At 53.0% G+C, this 25202-nt stretch overlaps 6 protein-coding genes across 6 annotated transcripts; 4 read left to right on the forward strand and 2 right to left on the reverse strand.

Moving 5' to 3' along the window:
- The first annotated feature begins 1068 nt into the window (after positions 1-1068).
- EV422DRAFT_527052 (uncharacterized protein) lies at positions 1069-2329 on the forward strand. Its single transcript, XM_053070186.1, has one exon. It carries the CDS (start codon positions 1441-1443, stop codon positions 2119-2121), a length of 681 nt encoding a protein of 226 aa, XP_052926290.1. The 5' UTR covers positions 1069-1440; the 3' UTR covers positions 2122-2329.
- Positions 2330-3068: 739 nt separating this feature from the next.
- EV422DRAFT_527053 (uncharacterized protein) lies at positions 3069-6103 on the forward strand. The gene is made up of 3 exons (XM_053070187.1): positions 3069-4436; positions 4506-5450; positions 5526-6103. Exons 1-3 carry the CDS (start codon positions 3320-3322, stop codon positions 6044-6046), a joined length of 2583 nt encoding a protein of 860 aa, XP_052926291.1. The 5' UTR covers positions 3069-3319; the 3' UTR covers positions 6047-6103.
- Positions 6104-7395, reverse strand: EV422DRAFT_527056 (uncharacterized protein). Its single transcript, XM_053070188.1, has 2 exons — positions 6737-7395; positions 6104-6651 (listed from the first exon to the last, which is right to left on the reverse strand). Exons 1-2 carry the CDS (start codon positions 7079-7081, stop codon positions 6343-6345), a joined length of 654 nt encoding a protein of 217 aa, XP_052926292.1. The 5' UTR covers positions 7082-7395; the 3' UTR covers positions 6104-6342.
- A 778-nt stretch (positions 7396-8173) lies between these two features.
- EV422DRAFT_505897 (uncharacterized protein) lies at positions 8174-9610 on the forward strand (the record flags this gene model as incomplete). Its single annotated transcript, XM_053068521.1, has 1 exon — positions 8174-9610. The coding sequence occupies one exon, from the start codon at positions 8174-8176 to the stop codon at positions 9608-9610; it is 1437 nt and encodes a 478-aa protein (XP_052926293.1).
- A 256-nt stretch (positions 9611-9866) lies between these two features.
- EV422DRAFT_527058 (uncharacterized protein) lies at positions 9867-11731 on the reverse strand. The gene is made up of 3 exons (XM_053070189.1): positions 11153-11731; positions 10963-11078; positions 9867-10896 (listed from the first exon to the last, which is right to left on the reverse strand). Exons 1-3 carry the CDS (start codon positions 11624-11626, stop codon positions 10086-10088), a joined length of 1401 nt encoding a protein of 466 aa, XP_052926294.1. The 5' UTR covers positions 11627-11731; the 3' UTR covers positions 9867-10085.
- Positions 11732-18741: 7010 nt separating this feature from the next.
- EV422DRAFT_495369 (uncharacterized protein) lies at positions 18742-25085 on the forward strand (the record flags this gene model as incomplete). The annotated part of the gene is made up of 7 exons (XM_053067810.1): positions 18742-19017; positions 19097-21483; positions 22117-23623; positions 23765-24394; positions 24462-24615; positions 24690-24855; positions 24926-25085. The coding sequence occupies 7 exons, from the start codon at positions 18742-18744 to the stop codon at positions 25083-25085; spliced, it is 5280 nt and encodes a 1759-aa protein (XP_052926295.1).
- Positions 25086-25202: the final 117 nt, after the last annotated feature.

Genomic DNA, 25202 nt, shown 5'->3' on the forward strand with positions numbered 1-25202 from the left:
GAAGCACCTGTTTCAGACGGCAAAGCGAGTTGAAAGGGAATCGGGTTCCACTTGCATCACTCATCTTCCACCAGTCTGCGACGTTCATACTTTGCAGTTCAGTTTATTCACTGCACCTCATATGTCTTCCCATATCAGAACCTCCCACACCGTTCAGGGAAGAACCTTCCATATGCCTACCTCATTGAATGGAAAAACCCGGTTGCAACCTCCCTACCTACGCTCAAAACCGATATACCGGACGCCCACTTGAAGATTGAAGGTGAAGGTACAATATTCAAGGTGCGCAAAATATGGCTCAAACTACACTGCGAGTACTTCTCCGGCCCGTGGGTCGAAAATCGGGACACACGAGGAGAGATGCAGCGCATCACACTCAAGAATTTCCCGGCGCGAAGCGTTGGATGTTTCCTAGCTGCCCTCTACGATCGTTTCGCCACTGAATCGTTCTGGACGAGGGAGGATGTGGTCTTCATTTTGATTGACCTGGCTGGCTTTTTTGCTACCGACGTGGTACGACCTGCAGGCGGCCCATAACGTGAACATTGTGGAAACTTTCTCAAGGAAGCAACCGAGCGAATCTCGCAAATTGATGTTCTCCGCCCCCTGTGCCGTGCATTCCTAGAGAACAGGCTGTAGAGCGACTTGCGACTATCTCGTTGAAAACTACAAACTAACGATGGTGCGTCCCGGCGGAATCAATGGCGCAGCGCTGGTGAGATTGTGGAAATCCACAAAGAAAAGCACTTCCAGAGTCTTTCTTCCGACATGCAAAATTGTCTTACCCATCAGAAGGAACTTCTCGCTCAGCTTCCGGCGCATCGGGAAGATCAAGACGCATGGGGGTGTCAGGAAGATGTAGGCAAAGGTAGCTGGAACGAGGATGCACGCTTCAGGGAAAGCATGACTATCAGTCGATCTTGATAGCAAACAGATATGGAATGAAGAATATGAGAACGCCTCCTGGAAGTGGTCATATGGAAGGGATGTGCATGGCCTAGGAGGAGGCTAGTTGTTATTCGATTTATGATAGCGCCTTCGTATATTTGCCTATCACGTCGCAAACAGATTCGATCATGCGTTTGAACTTTGATGCTGTTTGTGGGTTTGCGTTTGTGTGCTGTCAGCGGTCCTGTCAATTTCCAGCTTGAAAACAATTGCGGCCACACGGAGCTTCGGAGGCCCCTGACCTTCCCATGATTCCCTCCACCTACGCTTCTCCTTGCAACGACAAACCGACCCGACGGCCGAGCCCTGCTTTCTACCGACCGCTGTTAGAGCTGACCTGCGGCTCACGACGCACATTTATGTCACGACGTCAAGGCAGCTACTCTTTCTAGATTCTCTTCGGGATTAGCTTGGCCCTCCGACAACTAAACCATAGCCCCGACGTAACCCTCCTTTGCCAACCCGACGAGTCACTGGGAAGGGAACAAGACCATGGCAATAGATCAAGAGGCGCCGGAGCCGCCAACGTACGAGGCTCTAATTGCGCAAATTGCTCGGCTACCCACCTCTCGGTTTGCGAGACCTCAGCACCCTCTTTCACCTTCAGAAACGGATTCCTCCAGCGCCGCGCCACCGGCGTATATCCCTCGCGAACGTTCTTCTATTCCGCTACTTGTTCCATTGCAGTGCGACGGCGTTACACGGCCACGAGTTGTCTTCATGGCCTCCTCAGTCATCGCCCACGTTATGCAAACTCGCACCGTCGGCCTTTCGACGCATTCGCCACTTGAGCCGCCCACCGCTCTCTCGGTGCCACGGCAGCTGAGTGTCCGCGACTTTCTCCGACGATATCTACCTCATTTTGTCCTTTTGCCCCTCATCACTGGCGTTGTGATTGCCATCGATCCGGTCCTAGTCCGGGACGTACGTGTGGATAGAACAGATCCCGATAGGACAATCGTAGAGATGGCAGGGCTATCGGAATGGGAGTTCCCGCTCTCTGCGACTTCGAGGACACTGAAACATAAGAGCAAGAATGTCAAATTGTGCGTAAATAGGAGGATCGCAGACGTGTTGAAAATGATCGATCCTCTTGGGTTTGAATTGGCAATGGGGGACATGACAAATGTGGAGTTGGGACTTGGGAACACTCTGGCTGATGCCTTGAGATGAGCTGGATCTTTCCAGAACACAACGCGGCGTAGATTTTTGGTATCTAGTCTTACGTAGTTTCCGTAGTCTCAATCTCCCTCCAATGTAACTTTGAGTGCGGGCTCTCAACCCCCGGGATGAATGCTTGATGCAAACCCTTTGATTGTCCTTACGTGGCTCCAACGATGATAGAGCTGTGCAAAAGAAAGACATCGTCGGCGCCAGCAGCGTTGTCGGTAACGAGGCTTACGATTCTTCTTACGATCCACCAGCCTCACGCGTCAGCTTCGCGTTAACTTCGCGCCGAGCACCAGAAGTCAGTTGACAAGTGAAGGCAATACCCGTAGAATATATTTTGAAAGCGGTATGTTCGTTACGATAAGTTTTCCCAGATCACTTCGGTGTGGGCATTATCCGCCAGCTATCAGGCTCGTCCTGCAATTACCTTCACCGGTCTCAACTATACCGATTTAAGAAAGTCTTGTGACGGGATCACATAGATCATGGCTTGATTTCTACCCAGGTTCAGAATGGCTAGAGGCGTGGACTATGGGCAGAAGAGCGTGGCGGCAGACTTGGCGCCTTTGCGTTGCTTGACTTACGCTTCACCATAAGCCGGCAGACAGAGAGTTACATACGATGACATGACACGGGATTCGGGGATCTTGACCGACGGGGAGTGATACCGAACATGTAAGAAAAAGGAGGTGTCGGGTTAGCTATGGTCTCAACCGTCCCAACCTTGCTGTGCTTCACAAAAGTCGATCTGTTCAGCCAACGAAGAGTGGTCCTTTCTTGATCCTGTGATGGTCGCAAAGCTTGGCATTCCGTATCCTCGACTTCCCGAGTAGAATCAGTCTGCTGTTGCAGAATCCATGAGTAAGAAAAGCGAGAAAACGTGGAAAGCCACCCCTCAGGAAAGCCACGTTCAGGTCCGCGGCGCGTTGTTGACGCGAAGCGAGGCGAAGCCTTATCTTTCCGCCAAAAGGTCTTGGCATTCGCAAGGCGCTGATGGACTGACCATCATGTCAACCCGCACAGGACAACGCCGTCCAGATATAGCCCCAGACCTTGTTGTACAAAAAGGCTGAGAAGGTCTCAAAGCTTCCTCCGTCGAAGTTCTACAACACGAACTTACAGGTTGGCGAAAAAAAGTTGTTGTGCAAAGCCATCACCACCCGATTTCCCACCACCCACTGGCAGCCATCCGAGCGCAACAATGGCCGATAGGAAGCTTCCTTCAGCGCCTCCCAGCTACAAGGCCGCCACTGGCCGGCCTCCAACTCCCCCGGAGAAACAGCGTGACTACCTCATTGAGCCGAGCGCCCCTCCACTGCCGAACAGACCCGGTCCGCCGCTGCCCAGTCCGCCGCTGCCCAGTAGGCCGTATGGAAGTTCGTCAACGTTTACCCACCTCGAACTGTCGACGCCGGATACCGCGGAAGGCTCTTCCGACGACAAGAAGTTGCCTGCCGACGTGGAGTTTCGCTCTGACGGCCGGTTCACGCTCATTTTGCCTCGACACAAGGACCTCGACGATGTCCTGCCGGAGTATTATGCAACTCTATTTAAAGAGCAGGATCCGGCGGTTATCAAAGCCCAGCAGAAGGTGGATTGGCGCGTACCGTGCATGTCAATCGTCATCCAGATCGTCGGGAGTCGAGGTGACGTGCAGCCGTACTTGGCACTTGCGAAAGAGCTGCAAACTTTCGGGCACCGCGTGCGCATAGCGACGCATGATATCTTCCGCAAACTGATCCGGGATAACGGCGTCGAGTTCTTCAACATCGGCGGTGACTCGGCCGAGCTAATGGCATTCATGGTCGAGAACGGTGGCTTGATACCTAGCGTCGCTTCGATCGCGCGGGGGGATGTGGGAAAAAAGCGAAAGGCGATAGCAGAGATTCTGCGTGGAACGTGGAAGAGCTGCGTTGAGAAAGACGACGAGACGGGCGCCCCGTTCCTGGCGGAGTGTATTATCGCCAACCCACCATCGTTTGGGCACATCCATTGCGCGGAGAAGCTGGGGATTCCGCTGCACATGTCGTTCACCATGCCGTGGACGCCAACAGGGAGTTTTCCTCACCCACTCACAAAGATTGACCATACCGACTCTGTGAGACGGAAATGGAACAAACTGAGTTATACGGTGGTGGAGCAGCTGACGTGGTCAGGGCTCGGCGATTTGATCAATGCCTTCAGGAGAGACATCGGGCTCACGAGGGAGTTGAGCATGTGGCAGGGGACGGAATCTCTGATTGAACTGAAGGTACCCTACACCTACTGTTGGAGTCCGTCGCTTATTGCGAAGCCGGTGGATTGGGGAGATCACATCGGTAAGTTACTTGTGAGGTTTCCCGGTCCTCCTCGTGGGTTACTTACTCATTTCTGCGTCTTCCTGGTAGATATTACCGGCTTCTACTTCCTTGACCTTGCATCAAACTATACACCACCAGATGACTTGACCGACTTCCTGCGAGCTGGGCCACCGCCAATTTACATCGGCTTCGGCAGTATCACCGGCTACGACCCTACGAAGCTCACGAAAGCCATTCTCGAAGGTGTGAAGCTCTCAGGTGTCCGCGCCATCATTTCTAAAGGCTGGGCCGGTCTTGGCAAGGGTAGCGACGCAACGAGTCAAGACAAGCAAACATTCTTTATAGGAGACTGCCCCCACGACTGGCTTTTCAAACACGTATCAGCAGTCTGTCACCACGGCGGGGCAGGCACACTCAGTGCCGGTTTACGTTGTGGAAAACCGACCATCGTCGTCCCTTTCTTCGGTGACCAGTTCTTCTGGGGCGCCATGGTACACCGCATGAAAGCGGGGCCGAAACCCATTCCCGCGAAACACATGAACGCAGAGAAACTCGCAGATGCGATCCGACAGGCCCTGTCACCGGAGATGATCGAGGTGGCTCAAAACATCGCGTCGCAGATGCAACAGGAGAACGGCGTGAGAGCAGGGGTGAACGCTCTCCACGCCAGCTTACCGCTCGAAACCATGCATAGCGATTTCAACGACCAGTACGTGGCCGCATACGCGATTTCATCCGCGAAATTGCGAATCTCGAAACCCGTTGCGCAGGTGCTTGCATTAGCGGGCGTCATCACGGAAGCGGATCTCCGGATCCATCATACGAAGGAATGGGTAATACCTGATGACAAGGATCGGATTTTGGGTCATAGTGCGATTACGGGTGTTGCGGACGGGTTTGTGTCGTTGTTTTCCGAGACGTCGAGGGGGATTAAGAGTGCGAAGGGGAAGGAGACGGCTGGGGATAAAACTCTGGCGGTTACGAAGGGAGTTGGGGTAGGTGTGGGGAAGCTGATATTGCTTCCCTTGAAAGGTATGCATGATCGAGCGTTGTCCGTGCGTTGCGCTGCACTCCATAGCTAATTGCCGTTCACTTCAATTACCCCAGGCGGCCTCGAAACCTACCAAGAAGTCTCCGATGGTCTCTATCGCGCCCCCGGCCTCTGGGACGCGACGTACAAACCCCGTCAGCAAAAGCACATCAACGGCGCACTCACAGGCACGCTCGAAGGCATGAAAACCATGGGCGCCGGGTTTGCCGACGGGATCATCGACCTTGTCCGGAAACCCGTTGAATTTGGCAAACAGGACGGCGCCCTCGGCGTCGCGAAAGGCGTCATGGTTGGCGCGACCAACTGCGCGTTTAAGCCGTTTATGGGTATGATTGGCGGGGTCGGGATGGTGGGTAAGGGATTGTACCGGGAAGCGACAAAGGGAAAAAGTAGCAGTAAAGTCACGCAGGCGATAACGAATGGGGAGGAGGGCGAGGCGGTTGCGACGGGGGATTGGAGAGTGGATGCGGCGTCCATGACTGGGTTTGATGCGATGGTGTGTGAGCAGATTGTGAGGGAGTTTGAGGCGAGGGTTGTTAGGAAGGAGGGGAAGTTAAAGAGGAGGAAGACCAAGTAGACGTAGACTTAAAAGTATATATATACTTCATTTTGCAGGAGGTAATATGAATTGACATTTTTTTTTTACTACTATGCAAGGGGGCGCAGGCTTTGGCGTTCGAGTGCAAACGTGCACGAAAAAACATTTGGGGAGATAACATGTTATGGATGCATTTCGTGGTGATGATGTCTATGAACCAAAAAGAAAAGGAATACACACGCATGGTATTTGCAGCAGATAAATGCTTGAACGAAAAAACGTGGGATATATGCTTGAACGGCCCCGGTACTACTTGGCGTCCGCTGACCAGTTTTCTAAACCATAAAGCTCTCCCCACACCCACACGTCTCCTTGACATTCGGGTTATTGAACACAAACTCCGAATGCAGCACATCATCCACGAAATCCATCTCGCTGCCAATAAGACTGAACAGAGCCTTGGAGTCCACGACCACTTTTACGCCGTCCTGCTCCACCACTTCGTCGAAGCGGCCGGGTGCGGCTACGTAGTCGAGGCTGTAGGAGAGGCCTGAGCAGCCGCGCTTTTTGGTGCCTACTTTCAGGTATTGTGGCTTTTCAGGGTTGGAGAGCATTCTGCGGAGGCGCTCGACTGCTCGTGGGGTCTACGGAAGTGAAGAGGGTGGGGTTTGGTTAGCACCTGGAGGAGCAGGTGAACGCACGGGAAGTCCCATCATGGATCAAACTTACGATTGTCAGTGCTGCTTTCCTCGGCGCAAACCTGGGAGCCGCAGCTGCTTTTCGGACGGAAGTTCCTGGCGGCAGATTCGTGGCAGACGTCGTGGTAGACGGCGCCGTTGCAGCGGTGCTGAGAGGCTGTGTCCTTGCACTTTGGGTGGCTTGTGATAGGGAAGATGCCTGCGACAGCGGCGGAGCGGGCGCTGACGGCCTGCTATGCAGAGAACGGAATGATTGCGGTGTTGTGCGCAACGGGATCGCAGGTGTTTGTGGAACGAACCGCGAGTGACGGGCGGCTGATTGGATGCGACAGCGCAAACAGGTCGATGGAGCGGATAATCGTAGTATTGGTGACATTATGTTGCGACTTTCGGTTCGGCGGTTCGATGGGCTCTGCTAGTCTCCTAAGTGCTCTCCCTGCAATCCCTCCTCCTCTAATTCTATCAGGTGTGATCGCGGACTTTAGCCCTGCGAGAATCGCAGACTGTTTGTGGTCGTTTTAGGCCGCGGTAAATTATGAAAATCGATCAGACGAGTTCTAGAGAACGGTAAGTTCTGTCTCTATCTCTCTACTTGTTCTCCTGTGAGTGCTGTAAGTGTGTGGTGCCGGCTCGGGGATAGTACACTGCGTTTCGTTGGAGCGTCTGAGAATTGGCAGGGCGGTTTGAAGTCCCGAAAGTCGCCAGATCATGCGCGCCTCCAATCCGCCTGACTAATGGCGTGGCTTATTACGCTCCGACACTATTGACACTCTCCTCCTAACGCTTGGAAGCGCTACCCCTTTGTGAACTCGCTACGACGTCAGTCTCGCAGGAGTGTCACTTCAAGCAGCCCAAATGCTCTGCCACACCTTTCGAGTGATTCTCGGTTGAAAGTCGCATCGAGCCCAGTCCATGTCATTCCAATCGATGTAGATGCCAGATATATGTAGGACCCTAATTGCGGGGAAGCGCCACCCCTTTGTGAACTCGCTACGACGTCAGTCTCGCAGGAGTGTCGCTTCAAGCAGCCCAAATGCTCTCGACGCTAGCTCCTCTGATGAATATTTTTTGAACGCTGAAAATCCACTGGATGGACGACTCATCCCATCAAAATTCTCACAAAGGAGGACGCCCCAACAATGTTCGCTGAGTCTGACACAAGAAGCCTGCCATGCGTCGATAAGCCAAGAGGCATGGGGTGTGTGCAAACATGGACAAGGCCCGAACCTGAACCGAGGGAGTCGAGGATTGGATGTGGAAAGCGGAAAACGCAAACGCGTCGGGCCGTGCGTGTGCTTCCCTCCCCTCCCCACTTCCTCCCCACTTACTCAACTTCCCCTGGCCAATCTGGCCCATTGCACGAAAAGTCAAGCACTTTCTCACGCAACAGCTGCCGCGTCGCTCAGGCCGCTGCACCGCAGTCGCAGAGATCTCGGCTCTTTCAACACTCTTAGGTTCCGAAACCACAATGAGCAACAACATCACGAACTGGGCTTATCAGCAAGCGATCAAGCTTCTGAACCCGAACAGAAACGACGACCATACCGCCCAAGCTCCGGCCCCACAAGCCCCTCAAAAGCCGGAGATAAAGCGTCACAAGATTAGCCCAACTGATTTCCCCGAAACCCCAAGCCTCCCTGCCCTCTCGGTGGCCGGCGAAAAGAACAAGCAGCGGCTGAGACTACATCTACTAAACAATGAATTGGTACTGCTCGCCTGTCGCCTTGCCATAAAACCAGAGGAAATGGAATACCGCCAATTCTTGGTCACCCAGATGCGCGGAATAGTCCTGGACTTCTGCAAGGCCCGAAACTTGGCGCAAGATGCAATCACGTTGAGAGTGGTTGGCTCACATGCCTTCAGTTTAGGCAGGCACAACAGCGGGCTGGATTTGGAGTTCAGGACCGACAATACTGGAGTGAAAGCTGAGCAAATGCTGGATTCGTTTAGCATGTGGATGAAGCATGGGGCCAATCAGACCGCGAATACCTTGCTCAACCTCAACAGAATGAGGAAGGGAGGTGACGGATTGCGCCCCTATGTTCAGGTACCAACCCGGTTCGGAGGTGTCAGCGTTTTTCTTCGCGTCAACGTCCCAAACGCGGCTGCCGCCGCTGCCAGCTTCCGAACCTACCTTAAACAGAATCGCGAGGACTTGCAATATCCATTGATGTTGGTTCTCGCATACTACTTCGAGTCGCGCTTCTTCTTGGATCCCGAGGACGGTGGCATCAACATGTTCTGTCTTGCACATATGGTTGTGGCATCCGCACAGAGGGAACACCGACCCAAAAACCTAAACCTGTGCGATACGTTCATGGACTTCCTGCAGTTTTACTCGGGGGTGTACCAGGCACAATCCATGGCCATCTTCATCCGGCCAAACTTCGTCTTCGTTCACCGGAAACACACCGCGACCAACGCCAAACCCAAACCTCCCCCACCGGATCGCAAAAGTCTCACCAGCAAGCAGCCCATCCAGATCCTGGAACCTCACGACCCTGAAAACGACATGACGGCGGGCGCATGGCGATGGGAGGAAATGCGGTGCGAGCTCATGAGTATCTCCGTCATCGTCAAGGAGCGGTTGGAGCTGAACACCATTAGTGGCATCAACAGCAGCTTGACGAATGGGGTCTTGGGAGGGTTCATTCCGCCCCCGCCGCGGGTGGTGCAGGATTACCGAGACGCAGTGGCGAGGGTATGGGTGAAAGCCTGCACGCTTCACGATCCCAACACTCCGGAATTTTTGACCTTCTTGGCCAGCGAAGCGCCGGTGGTCCCCATCACCCAATCTTCCGCCCAACCGCCTGTAAAAATCGAAACCATCTCCTTGATCTCGGATGATGAGGCCGACGAAAATGATGGTCACCCTCTAGGCCCCGTCGGTGGAATGGCTCGATAGTCCTAGTTCCTCCGTCGGTACATATATACCCGGTTCTTTGATGTTTTAGTTTCGCCACTTCGCGCCCTCTCGCCGCCACGTATACTTGGAGAACCGGCCCGCGGTGGGAGGATGGTCGCTGTTGCGGCGGACCCCTTCTGTTTGTTTTTGGCGTTACCCTGTGTGTTTGTATATGTCAATGAATGATAGTTGTAAATATATGAACCCATATCCGAGCGTAGAATACCCGAATCTGCCATCTCAACTCGAAGTCGCTTTGAAATCGTCAGAATGTAAAAGCCCGCAAATGATACCATTAAAGATGCTATGTACAAATGGAAAATGAAATGGAGAAAGGCCTTGGAGTGGAGAGAAAGGACGGTGAATACGCCGTAAAATGGGGTTGCGTGGATATATAGAGACAGTCCTACAACGGCTAAATGATTATCGATCAAAAGAAGTATTTGCATGAAGAAAGAAAGAAAGGGTATGTCAATCACCGCCAAGGTGACTGGGTCGAATACTGAAGTTGCGAATGCGAAAGTCGTTGCTGCAGGTCCAATTCATCGTGCGCTTGTTGAGTTTCATTGGGCGGCGTGACCGAGAAATACGAGAGATGCGAGATGTGCCGTGATGGCGGGGATGGGTAGGTGAGGGTGGTAGTGTCTGATCGTTGGCTGGATAGTGACGCCCGCGTGACGGTGCTCGGGAGCAAGGCGAGAGGCAAACCACCGGACTCTTCTTCGTCTTTCAGTACCGTCGTTCCTCGAGACAAGCTCGTTAACGATGAGTTGGTCAGGAGGTCGTCGATGTTGGTATGAGAGCCGTCCGTCCTGCCCCTATGATGACTGCTCTTGACGATGAACGGGTTCGTCAACGAGCCGTCCAACCCCGCCGCACGCGACATTTCCCTCCCGGCCGCTCTAACAGGCCACGCCAACCCCTCGACCGGCTTCCCCGCCATGGGCCCGTCAAACGCATATGGCAAATGCGGCTGATTCTCCGCCTGCACATCAATCTCGTACTCCGGATCCAGTAGGGAATTTCTCGCAGCCGTAGGCGATCGGTATGTGCGTCGTCTATTCGCGACAGCGGTGGAGATGGGACATGCCGGCCGTACGTCTTTGCGCCTCTGCCGTCGCCGTTCGCGACTCAGATTGAACCAGCGGGATCTCCGTATTCGGAAAAATTCCTTCCATTCCGCGAGGATGGCTTTGCGAAAACCGAATATTATAAATGTCCACGTCCCGAGGAGGCCGGGAATCATCTCGGCCAGGATGAGGAGACGGAGGGATGTGACAGAAGGTCTGGTGAACGGGCGTATGAGTATTTCTTTTAGCTTGATGCTATGAATCTTCGACAGAGCCACTCACGTGATTATAGGTGAGCATTTTTCTTGGGAGCCCCCTGGACTTAGTATGCAAGTTAACCAGCTGACTTTGGTATCCATCGATATCTTCTGCGGAATGGCATCCTGCACGTAGAAATACTACGAACCCAACCATAGCGTCAGCAAGTCCCATTTTTTTCTGAAGCTACGGTGTTCTGCAGACGGACACGTACCCAATAGTAAGCGAAACTCGCAAGGTAGACCGTCACCAGCGCCATACTCCTCCAACTCGTCTTCCACAGCTGTAACACTCGTCGTCTCGTTCCGCTGGTCCCGTCCCAACTCCCCGTAATCGTTTCGGAAGGTATGAAGATAGCGTGGCGGTCGGCAAGGAATGCGATTTTGCATACGTACATCAGAGTCGACGCGTGCAGGAGAACGCCCAAACCAATAACGGGAAGATAGGGATAGAAGAAGATGATCAGTGCCCGCCGGTGTTTGAGAAAACACGCTGACCCAAACTCGTAGGAGATTTCGGTCAAGTCGAGGGCGACGACAGTCATGACCATAGGGATGGCCCAGCTGATCGGGCCGATGTATTTGAAGTTTCGCGAAATGATGTCGGAGTTCCAAACGGTTTTGCAATGTAGGTTGAGCAGTACCGCGGAACAGGTACATATACATGCACCACTACCAAAGACGTTCATTGCACCTGGAACAACACGAGGGAAGGAATCGTTGAGAATACTCCGTTTTTGTCTGCAACAATACCAGTACCCATCACCAGCCCACCTTGAACAGTGCAGCTTAAATTATTCGACTGATCCGATTGAGTTATTCCATCTGCAGCACATTGCGTTTCCAACCTTCGACCCAAGCTGATAAAGCTCGCCACGCAGAACAGAAACATCGCCACCACAAACGACTGCAGTATCCTCAACGCTTCACTCGGCATCTGACGAGCAATCAAAAGCGAGCAGAGCAGGATGAAGGCCAGGATTGCCGATAATCCGCGCATCGTATCGGTCACATTTAGCACTCTCCCGATCTTGTTCGGGGGGAAGAGCTGCTCCATGTGAGGGCAGCGCATGCAGCAGGCACCCAGACATATTTGATTCTTCAGGCATGGCCCATTGGGTACGGGATTTCGAACTAGAGGTTCCGGGCAGCCCACATCTACCATTGTCCTGTTATCAAGGACCTGTTTTCGCGGGCTGCATTGCGATACGTCGGTAGACCATGGGATCGATGTCCCTGGCATGTCCGCGTTGCATTGGGGAATTCGGTAGGTCAAATTGTAAGCGGCAAATAATTCGTCACATGAAGTTTTCACACGCTCGCAGTCTGCGATGATATAAACGTTGAGTCTGCGATAATCTGAGGTTGAGGTTGACCGCTCGCTATACCTGATTTGCAAGGCGGATTTGCGATAGTTCCTATTGTTTTTGTCAAACATTCAGCGATCTATCAAGGGAAATTGCCGATACCGAGCAGAACCCTCACCATTCGCCGCACATTCCGGAAACGCCAAAGCACAGTGGAGCCCGAAGAAGGCGTCGAAGCACGACGGAAAAGGCGCCAAAGCCGTCTCCAGCACATAGTCGACGCCAGAAGCTATGAGTAGCTTCTCGGTATCACCCACGGTGGGCAGTTTCGGCCGTACTGGGTAGTTGATAACGTGTCTGCATACCCCGTCTGCGAGGTCATAGGTGGAGCAAGCTTTGAAGTGGAAATGGGCGGAGGACGCGGTAAGCAAGGAATCGCTTGGAGATGACAACGCCGTTGTTGGCATGACTATTTCCAACTCACCTTGAGCGCTCGCTGCAGTGACCAACCCGCTTGCCACGAGCGTCCAGATCCAGGTCCGCATTGGCCATCCACACGCTACGTTTCGACAACTTTTCCACCACGCAATGGCGCATGGAGAGAGTGTTCGTGGGAGCTTTGTTCGTCAGTCGCCGCCGTATTTCTTTTTTTTCCGTCCTCGAGAGCACAAGTGAGGGACATATATGCGCCAGGGCATAGATTAATTCTGTGTGCGCACATGGAGTAATGCAGATGACTGCGCAGGTACAACCCCAATCCTTGATTACTTGGGACGGTGACATAGTCAGATCTAAGCGGATTGCACATGTACTCGTGTTAGGGGTTAGGTACGCTTGCCAGATAACATTGCCCTCTGTCCCGATGCCGAGACATGGCCGCGGGGATCCTACCGTAGCCACATCCCCAGGACCTGTTTGGCACTGAATTTGCATCATGAGGTTGCTGCCTGATGATGAGAAGGAAAGAAGGCTACGAAGGAAGGCCTCCTCGAATCGGGCCAGAGAAATTTTGGGCATGTTTGACCGACTTCGTACAATTCGTACACAATGATAAGGGGTGAACTACGAGGGGTATGTGAAGAAAGGGAGAGCTCATGTTCATTTTATAGTGTTGACGCACTGTGTGATGTGTTTGTTTGTGGCAAAGGCGTCCCTAAGCCGACGTTGTGTGATGTGTGTAAGGTCGGTTCTTGCGTTGGTAAGGTTGGTTCGCCGCGCGTGATGTGATGTACAGTAGTTTACTTCGCTATTGGCAGCGGTGTGGTTGATATTGAACGGTTCTTGCGGCGTCGCACGTGTGATATGATATGAGATGATCGGTTCTTGCATCATCGCGCTGGTCTGGTGCGTTTATGCTGCTCGTCTCCGTATCCACAAAGACTGTGGATGAGCTTTACGCCATCGTTTGTAGGCAGGCGTGTATCGAAGTGCGGATTCGGGTTCCCATGTAGGGTCAGGATAGCCGGTCCATTTACTAGAAGATTTCGTACGGCGCGTCGCTTGTCGATGATATCCTCTACAACCCATTCAGGTTGTCCGCGTTCTTCGATTGGTTCAGGAGGTTGTGAAACAGCACGTTGCGGGTATTCCTCTAAGCGATGTGGTCATAAAATATCGACGTGAAAGACAGGCCAGATGCCGATGATCTTTGATGGTGATAAATCGAGTTCGTAGGTATCGGGATGCGTTCCTAGCGCGATAATTTTGAATGGTCCGATCCATGTAGCTGAGAATCTAAGTCCTCTTCATTGGTCAACTTCTAGGTTGATTCCTTGTCGATTTAAATCCACAAGGTTGCCGATTTTGTATGCAATTGGCGTTTGACCGTTGTCGTGTTGACGTGCGAATTGATCTTGCGATCTCTGAAGGTTTTCGCGTACGATACAGGCGATGTCTTCTTGCCCTCTCTTGTAGGGTTTGATTTCGTTTTGATCTACAGCTCAAAGCTTGAGTTCTTGTCCTTTGAGTGTTGGATTCCAACCCGGTAGGATTGGAGAGCGTCCGAGATGTACTTTGAATGGCAATAAACCTTCATATTCCCCCTTGGAGCGGTGTTGTATGCGAATTTGACTAGGGGCAATAGCTTAGTCCAATTGGTTTTTTCGTAATTGAGGTATTCCTTCCAAATCCTTTTCAGGGTTTGGATGGCTCACTCAACTTTGCCGTCAGTCTGCTGATGTTGAGCCGTAGCATTTAACACTGAGGAGAATATCAAACGCGAGGAAGAAGTCGGAGAGTGTGCGAGGTTTGCGATCCGTAACGAAGACTTTTGGCATACCAACATGTTTCCATACGTGACCTAAGAAAGCTTGGGCTAGTTCGCATCCAGTGATAGCTTTCTTGATCGGCGTCAGGATCACACGTCCGGAAAGGTAATCGATGCAAACGAGACAAGAATTTATCTTGTCTATGGTGGAAATATCGAATCTGACCGTGTGCCATCTTCCCAGAGGAATAGGAAGAGGTGGAAGAAATCTGTATCGACGGTGACCAGGTTTGAATTGTCGACAGGATTTGCAAGTTCCAACGTACATGAGAACGTCGGAGCGGACGGTAGGCCAGTAGTATTCCGTAAGAATTCAGTTGGCTCGAATTGACGGCCCGCCAGATTATTGACGCGCTGTCGAGTTTTTCGTTTTTCGACAGCCTCTGCCCTTCCACTTGCTTTCTTACTTAAAACTTAGACCCATCCCACTCACCGGAGACGCACACTCTCATTGCCAAATCGTCCCTTAATTGCTCAGGGGATAAGAATATTATGGGGGACCAGCGCTTGCAGTATGGGTCGTACTCAAACTTCGGCGAGCGCCTGAGTCCGGGGCTCAAACCTGTCAGTCGTCCCTCACATATTCCCACGGGCCAACATGACTCAATTGCCTGGGAAACCAGACTCATACGTAGAGATTCTTAAGTAGAGGGAAGCAATATACGAGAGGAACAGGATTCCGGGGTCGATATGCGTCTTACAAATACAGGTTTTCGCCCTTGTTCACGTCCTCCCGCAAGAAACTGCATATGTCAGGCACAGTATTGGGAAGACGAACTCTGTGACTGCCAGACACAAGAGAAAAGGAAATCCATTGAGAAGCGGACTTGGAAGAAAGCATCAAGAAAAAAGGTCCCAGGGTGCTTGGGAAATGTTTCCCTTGCAGCAAAGCCGCGCGTCAATTTCCACCCCCGTCCCCCCACTCTGCATAACCCCCCATCGGTCCCCGTTTCTGTCTGTACATGTACGTAGTAACAAGCCGATTATAAGGTACAGCCGTCGAACAGCACAGCACAGCACTGCACTGCATTTTTGCTTCTCTCGGTTCCCCTTGTTGCCCCTCCCGGTGAGACTTGCTCAGCTCTTCCCTCTCCTCCCGTTACCTCTCAAAACCCAGATTTCCCACGCTCAGACCGTTTTAACGTTTTCCTCCTTACCAACAGCACACACTCGCTCTCACAGTCTCAAAGAGCTGCAGCTACTGCCGTCCTCACTCTCCACACTCTACTCACCTATCTTAAGTCGCAACACCTTTCTACGGTCAGTCCCGGTGGTTTGGCGTCTGCCTCTCAGCTGTCAAATATTCGTGTGAAAACCCGTTTCAAGACGTTGAGCCGTTGCGTTTGGGTTGAACCTGAAGTTAAACTCATCGTCGTTCTCCTTCCAACCTTCTATGCCCTGTTTTTATAGATGAGCGGTTGGGAGGACGAGCCTGCATCTGCCGAAAGCGCTGGTTGGGATATCAAGGAACCCGAGCCTTCGTCTGCTCCTCAAGCCTCTGACGAAACTACCAACGAAACCCCCTACGGCCAAAGTTCCGGAAACGACTATGGCAGTGGCGGCAATGATTACGGCGGCGGCGACTTCGGTGGCGGTGGTGGTGGCGAAGGGAGAGCCTGTCGTCGCTGCCATCAAGAAGGTATGTACGCGAAAAGCTGTGCTCGTCGAATCTCGGTACAGCTCAGCAAGGTCCACGGTGTTCATCCACTTCGCCTCTTCTCCCAGGCCACATGGCTGCCGAATGCACTGAGCCGGACACCAGACCTTGCCATAATTGCGGAGAAGTCGGGCACCAGTCCCGCGAATGCCCTCAGCCACGCAAGCCTCGTGAAGGCGAAAGTTGCCGTCGGTGCGGTTCCCTTCAGCATGTGAACAGGGATTGCCCTCTCAAGAACGTTCCCAAGGAAGGCCAAGGTTGCTACGATTGTGGCAGGTAAGTCTAAAATCTATCCCAATCTGCTAACATTTCTTCTGCTCCCACGTTCCATACTGACACCATCAATCCATTTCCCGAATGCAGTACTACGCACTTCCCTCGCGACTGTCCTATGCGCAAGGCTCCTGAAGAACCCGCGGACCCCGCAGTTCTCGACGATCTGTGGGGGAAAGTTAAAGCTACCGACAAAACCGGCGAATTTGACGATGTCAAGGCCGCCATCCTCGCATATGTCAAGGCCGATCGCGCCCATATTACCTGGCTCGACGTTGAGGAGAAGTTGCGGGAATCTGGATGCAGGTGCGATGCATACAACTTCAAGTCCATTTCGACGATTAGACTCACACTGATGCAATACTGTAGGACTCATATTTTGGCCGAAGGTCCTCGAATGCTTCCTCCCTCGAAGGAACTTGCCGACAACAAGGGCGATGGCAACAAGAAGTACGAGGTTGTCATTGTTCGCAACGCTCGTCAGCTTAAAATGAAACTCAAGGTACGAATATGCGCCGCCCCTGTCCGATTCTATAGCCGTACTCACAAGGTGTGATTGCTTCATCGTAGGACGAGTCTGCGATTGAAAAGAACAAGGAGAACCTCCAGGACGCTGGAATGATTCGCGAGAGACTCCGCAATGAAGAAAACCGCAAGTACGAGTTGCCCGAATGGGCCATGGATCTCCTCACTGCCGACCAGAAGAACATGGCCTTGAACAACTGCCTCCGCTGCGGTAAGGAAAGGCGACCCCTTTCGCGCTTGCGATTCCTAGATTCTCATCAACTGTCCCGCTCCGTTCACTTTTAGGCAACTCCGAGCACAAAACCAAAGACTGCACCGAGGAGAGAGCTACCGATGATGAAAAAAAGAAGTTGGCCGCCTGCTTCAAGGTATGTATTCTACAAAGGCACCTCTGGCGCCGGGCATCGGCACTCATTAATCCCGTTCGCTCGTATCCTCCTTTGTAAATAGTGTGGAAATGAGGGTCACAGCTTCCGGAACTGCCCTGCGCCCAATCGTAAGTGCACTATGGTTGCATCAATGATGGCATGGTGGAAGCCAACCTCATCTCAATTCCTTTACAGCGGAGTTCGCCTGCAAGCGTTGCCAAGGCTATGGTCACCGCAGCAAGGAATGCTCCCAGCCCGACACCCGCGAGCCGTGAGTAGAACGATCTCGCATCCCCAGCGTTATGCGATTCTGGGCTGACTAACATATATCAATCACAGCATGAAGTGTCGTCGTTGCGGTGAAGAAGGTACGAACGACTTGATTCCTAACGGCATATGGGTGCAACTCGTAGCCCAAAACAGTCGAATGGAAGCTGACCCCTTGGCAACTCCTTAGGCCACAAGAGCTCCGAATGTGAAGCACCGGACACTCGTACTTGCAACAATTGCGGTGAACCTGGTCACATGCGCAGTGACTGCCCCAACCCGCCCAAGGGTCGCCCCTGCCACAAGTGAGTCCATCACGTTTCCTGAGCGGCAAAAGTTTCCTCATTGACCGTTTTTTACACTCCACCATACCAGCTGCGGTCAAGAAGGGCATATCTCTCGCGAATGTCAAGAGCCCAAAGTGTTCCGTTGCCGTAAATGCAACCAGCCAGGTAAGGTTCTTCTCCGAACACTACCTACGGGTGCTTGGTTACTCAAAAAGTTTTCTTCCCACCAATATCTAGGCCACAGGGAGCGTGAATGCCCCGGCGAGGTCCCTGCCGACACCGACACTGGTGCCGTCCCCATGGACACCGCCTACCCCGCTGAGCAAGTTGTCGGTGGTGGTGATGGCGGCTGGTGATTGCAAGAAGTTCCCAGTTGGCAACTGGCCATTTAAAAAAATCTCGTTTCAATCATACCAAATAGCTCCTTCTGTATTTCTCGCGTTTTTCTTTCGTATCCTTCGAGGCCTGTCGCCCAGGATATCTCGTTTCCTTTTTCCTGCTAGTACTGCAAATGTTGCTTCAACTCCCCGGCCCGTTCATAGGTCCTCCCTTCTCTCCCACATGCTGCTTTCGAAACATTGTGAAAAGTATTCTCGAGCACTGTCAATGCTGTCAAATGTTTGTCCATCACGTGATTGTCGATTCACGTAAAGGCGAAACAGCATGTCCCGCTTTTCGGCTTTTTCGCAGTTTGGTCGTTGGGACATTTAGCACTGACCTGACGGACTGGTTTATCGCAAACGGTCAAAACGTCCAGGATACAAGTAACTCGGTCAAGTAGCAGATAGAGTAGGGGGTCCGGCTATTTGTAAGAGGAAAGTTCGCTGCGAAAAATAAAGTATATTATACCGGCCATGGCGCCAGCAGCAGCGACCCCGCACGCAAAGAAGCGGAAGGCGGCACCTACACCTCAGAAGGACGACGCCGATTCAAAGTCCGCAGAGAAAGTATCAGCAAAGAAACCGAAAGTAGATAAACCCGCGACGAAAGCCGTGGCGGATAAGCCAGTAGTACCCGTGACAAAAGCGCCGGTGGTGGAAGAGGCATTCCCTCGCGGTGGAGCTTCTGCACTCACACCTTTGGAGTACCGTGAGGTTTCTGACCAGGCGAAACAGGATGTTCTGTTTGAGGTGAGGACTGTTTTTGTGCTTGCAATGAGATGTGGCAACCCAGACTAAACTGGTGTTTCGGCAACAGCAACAAAATGAGACGCCAGAAGCAAAGCCTAAGCCAAAGTCGAAGAAGCGGAGGGCTGAAGACGGCAAGGCGGAGGAGGACTCCGCCAAAAAAGCACGGACGGAAGGGACCACTCACGCGGAAATGCTTTCGTTCAAGCGTCTGAATGTTGGAATGACGCTGCTGGGTTGCATCAAGGAGATCAACGATTTGGATATCGCCATCTCGCTTCCCGATCAGCTTACGGGATATGTATCCATTACGGAAATCTCCGACTACATCACCGCCCAGGTTGAGAAGGCAGCTGGAGACAACGAGGACAGCGAAGAGGACGAGGAGGAGGAGAGCGAGGAGAGCGTTCCGGAATTGCGCGAGTACTTCGGTCTTGGCCAGGTCGTGTCGTGCGTGATTACGGCGTTGGAGCATGACGCCGACTCGGAGGGCAAGGCGGGATCTGGCCGCAGGAGAGTGGCGCTTTCTCTGAAGCCGGAACTCGTCAACGCCAACATCAGCAGCTCAGACCTGGTGGAGGGCCTCGTGCTTGCGTGCTCGATTGTCAGTGAGGAAGATCATGGGTTTATTCTGTCGGTAGGGATCGAGGGTGCGTCTGGCTTCTTGTTGAAGAAGAACGCAAAGGCGTTTGTTGAGAAACAAAACGAAGGACGTCCATTGAAGATTGGACAGGTTTTGCACGGGAATGTGCTGAAGGTGGATGAGGCTCGGAAAGTCGTGTCCGTGACGCTCGACCCCGAGGTTCAGGCGAAAGCGGTGGTGCCTGCCACGCAAGTCATTGCTTTCGACGCTTTGAAAGCCGGCGCGCTCGTGAATGCGAAAGTGAAAGACGTGCTCGACAATGGTATTCTGTTGACTTTCCTCGGCGTGTTGGAAGGCACCGTCAACTTGGCCCACCTGGGTTCCTTGATTGTGGATCCGGAGGAAGAGCTTCCCGCCAAATATAAGGTGGGGCAGAGGCTCCGTGTGCGTGTGCTCTACGTGGACCCCATTCGCAAGAAGATCGCTGCGACATTATCCCCTAGCCTGCTGCACTTTGTCCGATTCACCCCACCGGCGGTCGAGATCGGGTCTATTTTCGACGACTTCGTCGTACGACGTATCGATGCGAAACTGGGTCTCCTGGTCGAGCAGAAGGATGCAGGGTTTGCTTTCGTGCACATTTCCCGATTGTCAGACACGAAGGTTGAGAAGATGGATAAGAACTATAAGGTCGGCAGCAAACACCGCGGACGTGTTACCGGAATCGATTACTGCGATGGCCTCCTGCACGTTAGCTTCCAGAAATCCGTTCTGGAACAGCCTTTCCTTCGCTACGATGAAATCAAGCCAGGTATGGCTGTGAAGGGTCAGGTTGCCAAGCTCCTGCCAAATGGAGCCATCATCTCCCTGGCTGGTTCGATCACCGGATTCTGCCCGAAGCTCCATTTCGCGGACATTGCCTTGACGCAGCCGGAGAAGATGTTTAAGACGGGCGTTGTTCTGAAGTTCCTGGTGTTATCCGTCGACGCCAAGAACCGTAAGGTCACGTTGACACATAAGAAGAGCATTCTGAACTCGACGCTTCCGAAAGTGGCGTCCTACGAGGACGTCAAGTCTGGAGACATTGTGCACGGTGTCATTATGGCTCTTAAGGACTTTGGATGCTTGGTTAGCTTCTTCGGCGATGTTCGTGCGTTGGCCCCTATTTCCGAGTTGAGCGAGAAGTTTGTGGAGAAGGCTGCGGATGTCGTTACCCTGGGACAGGTCGTCAAGTGTCGCGTGCTGAACGTTGACGCTGCGGCTGAGAAGATGCGCGTGAGTTTCAAGCTGCTCGGCGGAGCGGAAGGACAAGCATCTCTCGAAGCTGAGAAGGTGGGAGAGATCGCCTCCGCCACGGTCATTAGCGTGATGCCGTCAGGTCTACTAGTCGAGCTGCGACCATCGCTGGCCCGCGGTTATCTTGCGAAATCCCACCTCTCGGATCATACTGGAAATGTGGAAAAGCTCCACAAAGGCTTCCAGGAGCGCTCGGTGCTGAAGGAGGTCGTGATTATCGGCAAGGACGAGAAGCGTGGCCACGCTATCATTTCGATGAAGAGCCTACTCATCGAAGAAACGAAGCGTCGCAAGGCCGCTTTTGCATTTGACGACATTGAGGAAGGCATGCTTGTACCAGGATTTGTAAAGAACATCACTGACAAGCGATGCTTTGTGTCCTTGGTCGGAGGCGTTGTCGTGGCGGCCATATCCCATAACATCTCTGATCGCTACGTGACCAAGGTGGAAGACTTTCTGCAAATCGGCCAAACGGTCGTGGCGGTCGTCACCAAGGTCGACAAAGAGGACCACAAGATCGAGATCAGTCTGAAGCACTCGCAATGCTCCAAAGCCGAAAACGCTCTGCGATACGAAACCGAACTTTTGCGGTCTTTCTTCCATGAGCAGGACGTGCTCCAGTTTGGTCAGCTTCCCAAGGATAAGGTGAAGGCGGTCAAGGCGTGGGCCATTGGATTGAAGCTGGGAGAGGTTACGCAAGCTGTTGTCACGTCGTCGATGCCTTACGGTGTCATTGTGGAACTTCCCCACAATGTGTCCGGGCTCATCCTGAACCCGCCTGCAGGACAGGAGTTTGCTGCCGGGGCGAAGGTTAATGTCAAGATCATGGACGCTAATGCCGATCGGAAGATCGTCGACTTGATCTACGTGAGCGACGCAGATGTCGCGGACAACAAGCCGAACGCGGACATCGCCGTGACCAAGGAGGCACAGAGCAAATCCGACAAGAAGATCGTCGTGGAGGCCACCATCCAGATTGTCAAAGAAGACTATGCCATTGCGATTATCCCATCGCTCCACAACGCTGCCGCCTTCGTCTTCTCCCGACACTTCAACACCACCGGCACATTTGCTCGATTCCGCGCCGGTCAGCAGATCAAGGCCACTATCACTCAAGTGCCTTCTCGTGGAGACTCGACGAAGAACTTTGACGGATACATCAGGCAAAGACTTCTGATCGTGCCGGTCGTCGAGTCCGAACAGCCGCAGGGCGGTTCAGACAGCAAGCGTGCCATCAAAGGCGCCATCGACCCCGGTTTCAAATCACTGGACGACTACTCCCTTGGAGCGACAGTAAAGGCCAAGATTGCGTCGGTCAAGGACACCCAGCTGAACATGACGCTCGGTTCCAACCTGAAAGGACGCGTCCACATTACGCAAGTGTACGATTGCATTGAGGATATCACTGACCTGAAGCACCCGTTGCATCACTTCAAAATCGGGGACATCATCGAGTGCAAGGTCATTGGTTTCCATGACGCCAAGACTCACAGGACCTTGCCGTTCTCACACCGCAAGAACCCTTCGCACACGGTCGTCGAATTGACGGTCAAGCCATCGGAGCTTGCCTTACCCGAGGGGCGAGTCTCGACCGAGACGGAAGTTCCTCCTACCCTCGATACCTTGCAATCCGGCGCAAAGTATGTCGGTTTCACCCAGAGTGTCGACGAGGATGCTCTGTGGATTCACATCGGACCCAACCTTCTTGGCCGTGCGCATTTAATGGATCATCCCAACCCCGTGGCACTCAAACGTCCCCACAAGTTCTTCCCTACGGGTAGCGCCGTGCAGTGCTGGGTAGTCCGGGCGAACTCCGAACGCAAGATTCTCGATCTCAGCTTGAAGGTGCCTGGGCATCACGACACGGTGGAAGTCGGAGCCAAATTCAACGGGAAGGTGAAGAAGGTTGAGGCTGGGAAGGGCTTGCTTGTGCAGATTTCGCCCGCGTTGACTGGCAGAGTCTACTTGACGGACATCACGGACGAGTATGTGAAGGATCCACTTGAAGGGTTCCGCGTCGGCGGAATCGTGGAATGCGTCGTTATTGGTTCGGACACTGTCAACAAGCGTCTCGATCTCTCTTTACGCCACTCTCGCACCAAGCCCACCGAGGATGCTGAAGTCCCCAACCCGGAGGTCAAGGACATCGGTGATGTCGTCAACGACACGGTCGTCAGCGGATACATCCGCAGCATCTCCGACGGAGGCGTGTTCGTCGGTCTCAACCATAACCTCGCCGCTCGCGTCAAGATCTCAGAGTTGTCCGACGCCTTCATCAAGAACTGGAAGGAGGCGTACACGGTCGGCCAATTGGTCCGGGGACGCATCGTCAATGTCAACGCTGATCAGAACCGTATTGAGATGTCGCTGAAACAAAGCGTTGTCGACCCCGAGGCTGCTGGCGTGCAGATCAAGTGGAACGACATCGAGCAGGGGCAGAAGGTCAAGGGTACCGTCAAGGCCATCCTTGAGTTTGGAATCTTCATCCAGCTGGCCAACAGCGCTATCACCGGTCTTTGCCACAAGACGGAGCTTTCTGACAGCCCCGTAACGGCTATCGACAAGCTGTACTCCGTAGGCGACGCCGTCAAAGCGCTGGTGCTGAAGGTTGACAGAGAGGCGAAGAAGCTTTCCCTGAGTTTGAAGGCGTCTCACTTCGACGAGACGGACTATGCCGATGACGCGAAAGTCATGGAGATGGATGAGTCTGGCAGCGACGCGGAATCGGATGTCGCCGAGGTGGTTGGATCCGATTACGAGGACGAGGACGAGAACGAGGATGTTGAAGGAAGCGATGCTGAGGAGGAAGATGACGCCATGTTGATCGATGGTGCAAGCGAAGGCGACGATGATGACGATGACTCTATGGAGATCGACGAGCCGACTGCGGCCTTGCTCAACTCGTTCGTAAATCTGCCCGATGAAAGCGATGACGAGGACGATGAGCAGGAGGAGCAGGAAGGCCTCGATGTGGGTGGGTTCAACTGGGACGGCACTAGCGCGGGCGCAAACGCCGCAGGCGAGAGCGATGATGAAGACGGGGCCGAAGGCTCAGACGACGAGGACGAGTCCACGCAAACAGGGAAGAAGAAGACTCGCCGCGCCAAGCAGCGCGCTAAGCGCGAGGAAGAGGAGCGGATTGCACAAAAAGAACAGTCGCTCCTCGAAGGTGACCAGCCACCGGAAGTCGCGGAGGATTTCGAACGTCTATTGCTCGGATCTCCCAACAGCTCTTTCCTGTGGATTAAGTTCATGGCTTTCCAGCTCCAGATGGCGGAAGTCGAGAAGGCTCGTCAAGTCGCTGAGCGCGCTTTGAAATCGATCAGCTTCAGAGAAGAGCAGGAGAAGATGAACGTATGGGTCGCACTCATGAACTTGGAAAACTCTTATGGCACGCAAGAAAGCCTTCTGAAGGTCTTTGAGCGGGCGGTGTCCATGAACGAGCCCAAGGCCGTGTACATCCAGCTGATCAAAATTTACGAACGGACCGAGAAGTGGGATGTAAGTAAACGTCTCGGACCCGTTCTCATCTGTTGCTGCGTGTTATTGATCGCATTTGCCTTTACAGCAAGCTGAACAGCTCCACCAAGTCGCTACGAAGAAGTTCAACAAGAGCTCCAAAATCTGGACCTCCTTCGGACTGTTCCAACTCAAGCGCGGGAAAGTGGAGGAGGCACGGAAGATCTTGCAAAGGAGTTTGCAGAGTTTGGCCAAGCGCAAACGTAAGTTGACATATCGTCGCATCTCATAATGGATCCCGAGCTCGGTTTCCTGATGTCCTGCATCCATCCTGCAGACGTCAAAACCATCTGCAAGTTTGCGCAAATGGAGTTCAAATATGGCGAGCCAGAACGTGGACGCACGATCTTTGAGGGTATCATGAGCAACTACCCCAAGCGCGTGGATCTATGGTCTGTCTACCTCGACATGGAGATCAGGAATGGAGATGTCTCGATCACAAGGTATGCTACTCTCTTCGCTCATCAACTCTTTGGATGAACTCGAGCTCATTGAACCTTCCCTCCCTCACAGACGTCTCTTCGAGCGGGTGATCGCACTCAAGTTCTCCTCAAAGAAGATGAAGTTCTTCTTCAAGAAGTACCTCGACTTTGAAAAGAAGAACGGGACACCGGAGACTGTCAACCACGTCAAGCAGGCGGCCGTCGCGTACGTCGAGTCCCTGCAAAACTGAAGAATCTGTTCCCGGACACTGGCGTAGGCATTTAAGACGTAGAAGATAGGTCGATAGGCATTATATATCATTCACGACCCGATATTTATTGTACATAGTATGTCTCTCTTTTTGCAA

Source organism: Fimicolochytrium jonesii, assembly GCF_025526975.1.
Source record: "Fimicolochytrium jonesii strain JEL569 chromosome Unknown EV422scaffold_9, whole genome shotgun sequence".
Classification (NCBI taxonomy): Eukaryota; Fungi; Chytridiomycota; class Chytridiomycetes; order Spizellomycetales; family Powellomycetaceae; genus Fimicolochytrium; species Fimicolochytrium jonesii.

Coding starts and splice junctions, on each gene's coding strand:
- EV422DRAFT_527052 (XM_053070186.1), top strand. CDS start 1,441: ATGGCAATAGATCAAGAGGCGCCGGAGCCGCCAACGTACGAGGCTCTA.
- EV422DRAFT_527053 (XM_053070187.1), top strand. CDS start 3,320: ATGGCCGATAGGAAGCTTCCTTCAGCGCCTCCCAGCTACAAGGCCGCC. Junction 4,437..4,505: donor GGATTGGGGAGATCACATCG/GTAAGTTACTTG, acceptor TCTTCCTGGTAG/ATATTACCGGCTTCTACTTC. Junction 5,451..5,525: donor GATATTGCTTCCCTTGAAAG/GTATGCATGATC, acceptor CAATTACCCCAG/GCGGCCTCGAAACCTACCAA.
- EV422DRAFT_527056 (XM_053070188.1), bottom strand. CDS start 7,081: ATGTCACCAATACTACGATTATCCGCTCCATCGACCTGTTTGCGCTGT. Junction 6,652..6,736: donor GGAAAGCAGCACTGACAATC/GTAAGTTTGATC, acceptor TCACTTCCGTAG/ACCCCACGAGCAGTCGAGCG.
- EV422DRAFT_527058 (XM_053070189.1), bottom strand. CDS start 11,626: ATGAACGTCTTTGGTAGTGGTGCATGTATATGTACCTGTTCCGCGGTA. Junction 11,079..11,152: donor CGAGTTTCGCTTACTATTGG/GTACGTGTCCGT, acceptor TTGGGTTCGTAG/TATTTCTACGTGCAGGATGC. Junction 10,897..10,962: donor AAATGCTCACCTATAATCAC/GTGAGTGGCTCT, acceptor CCCGTTCACCAG/ACCTTCTGTCACATCCCTCC.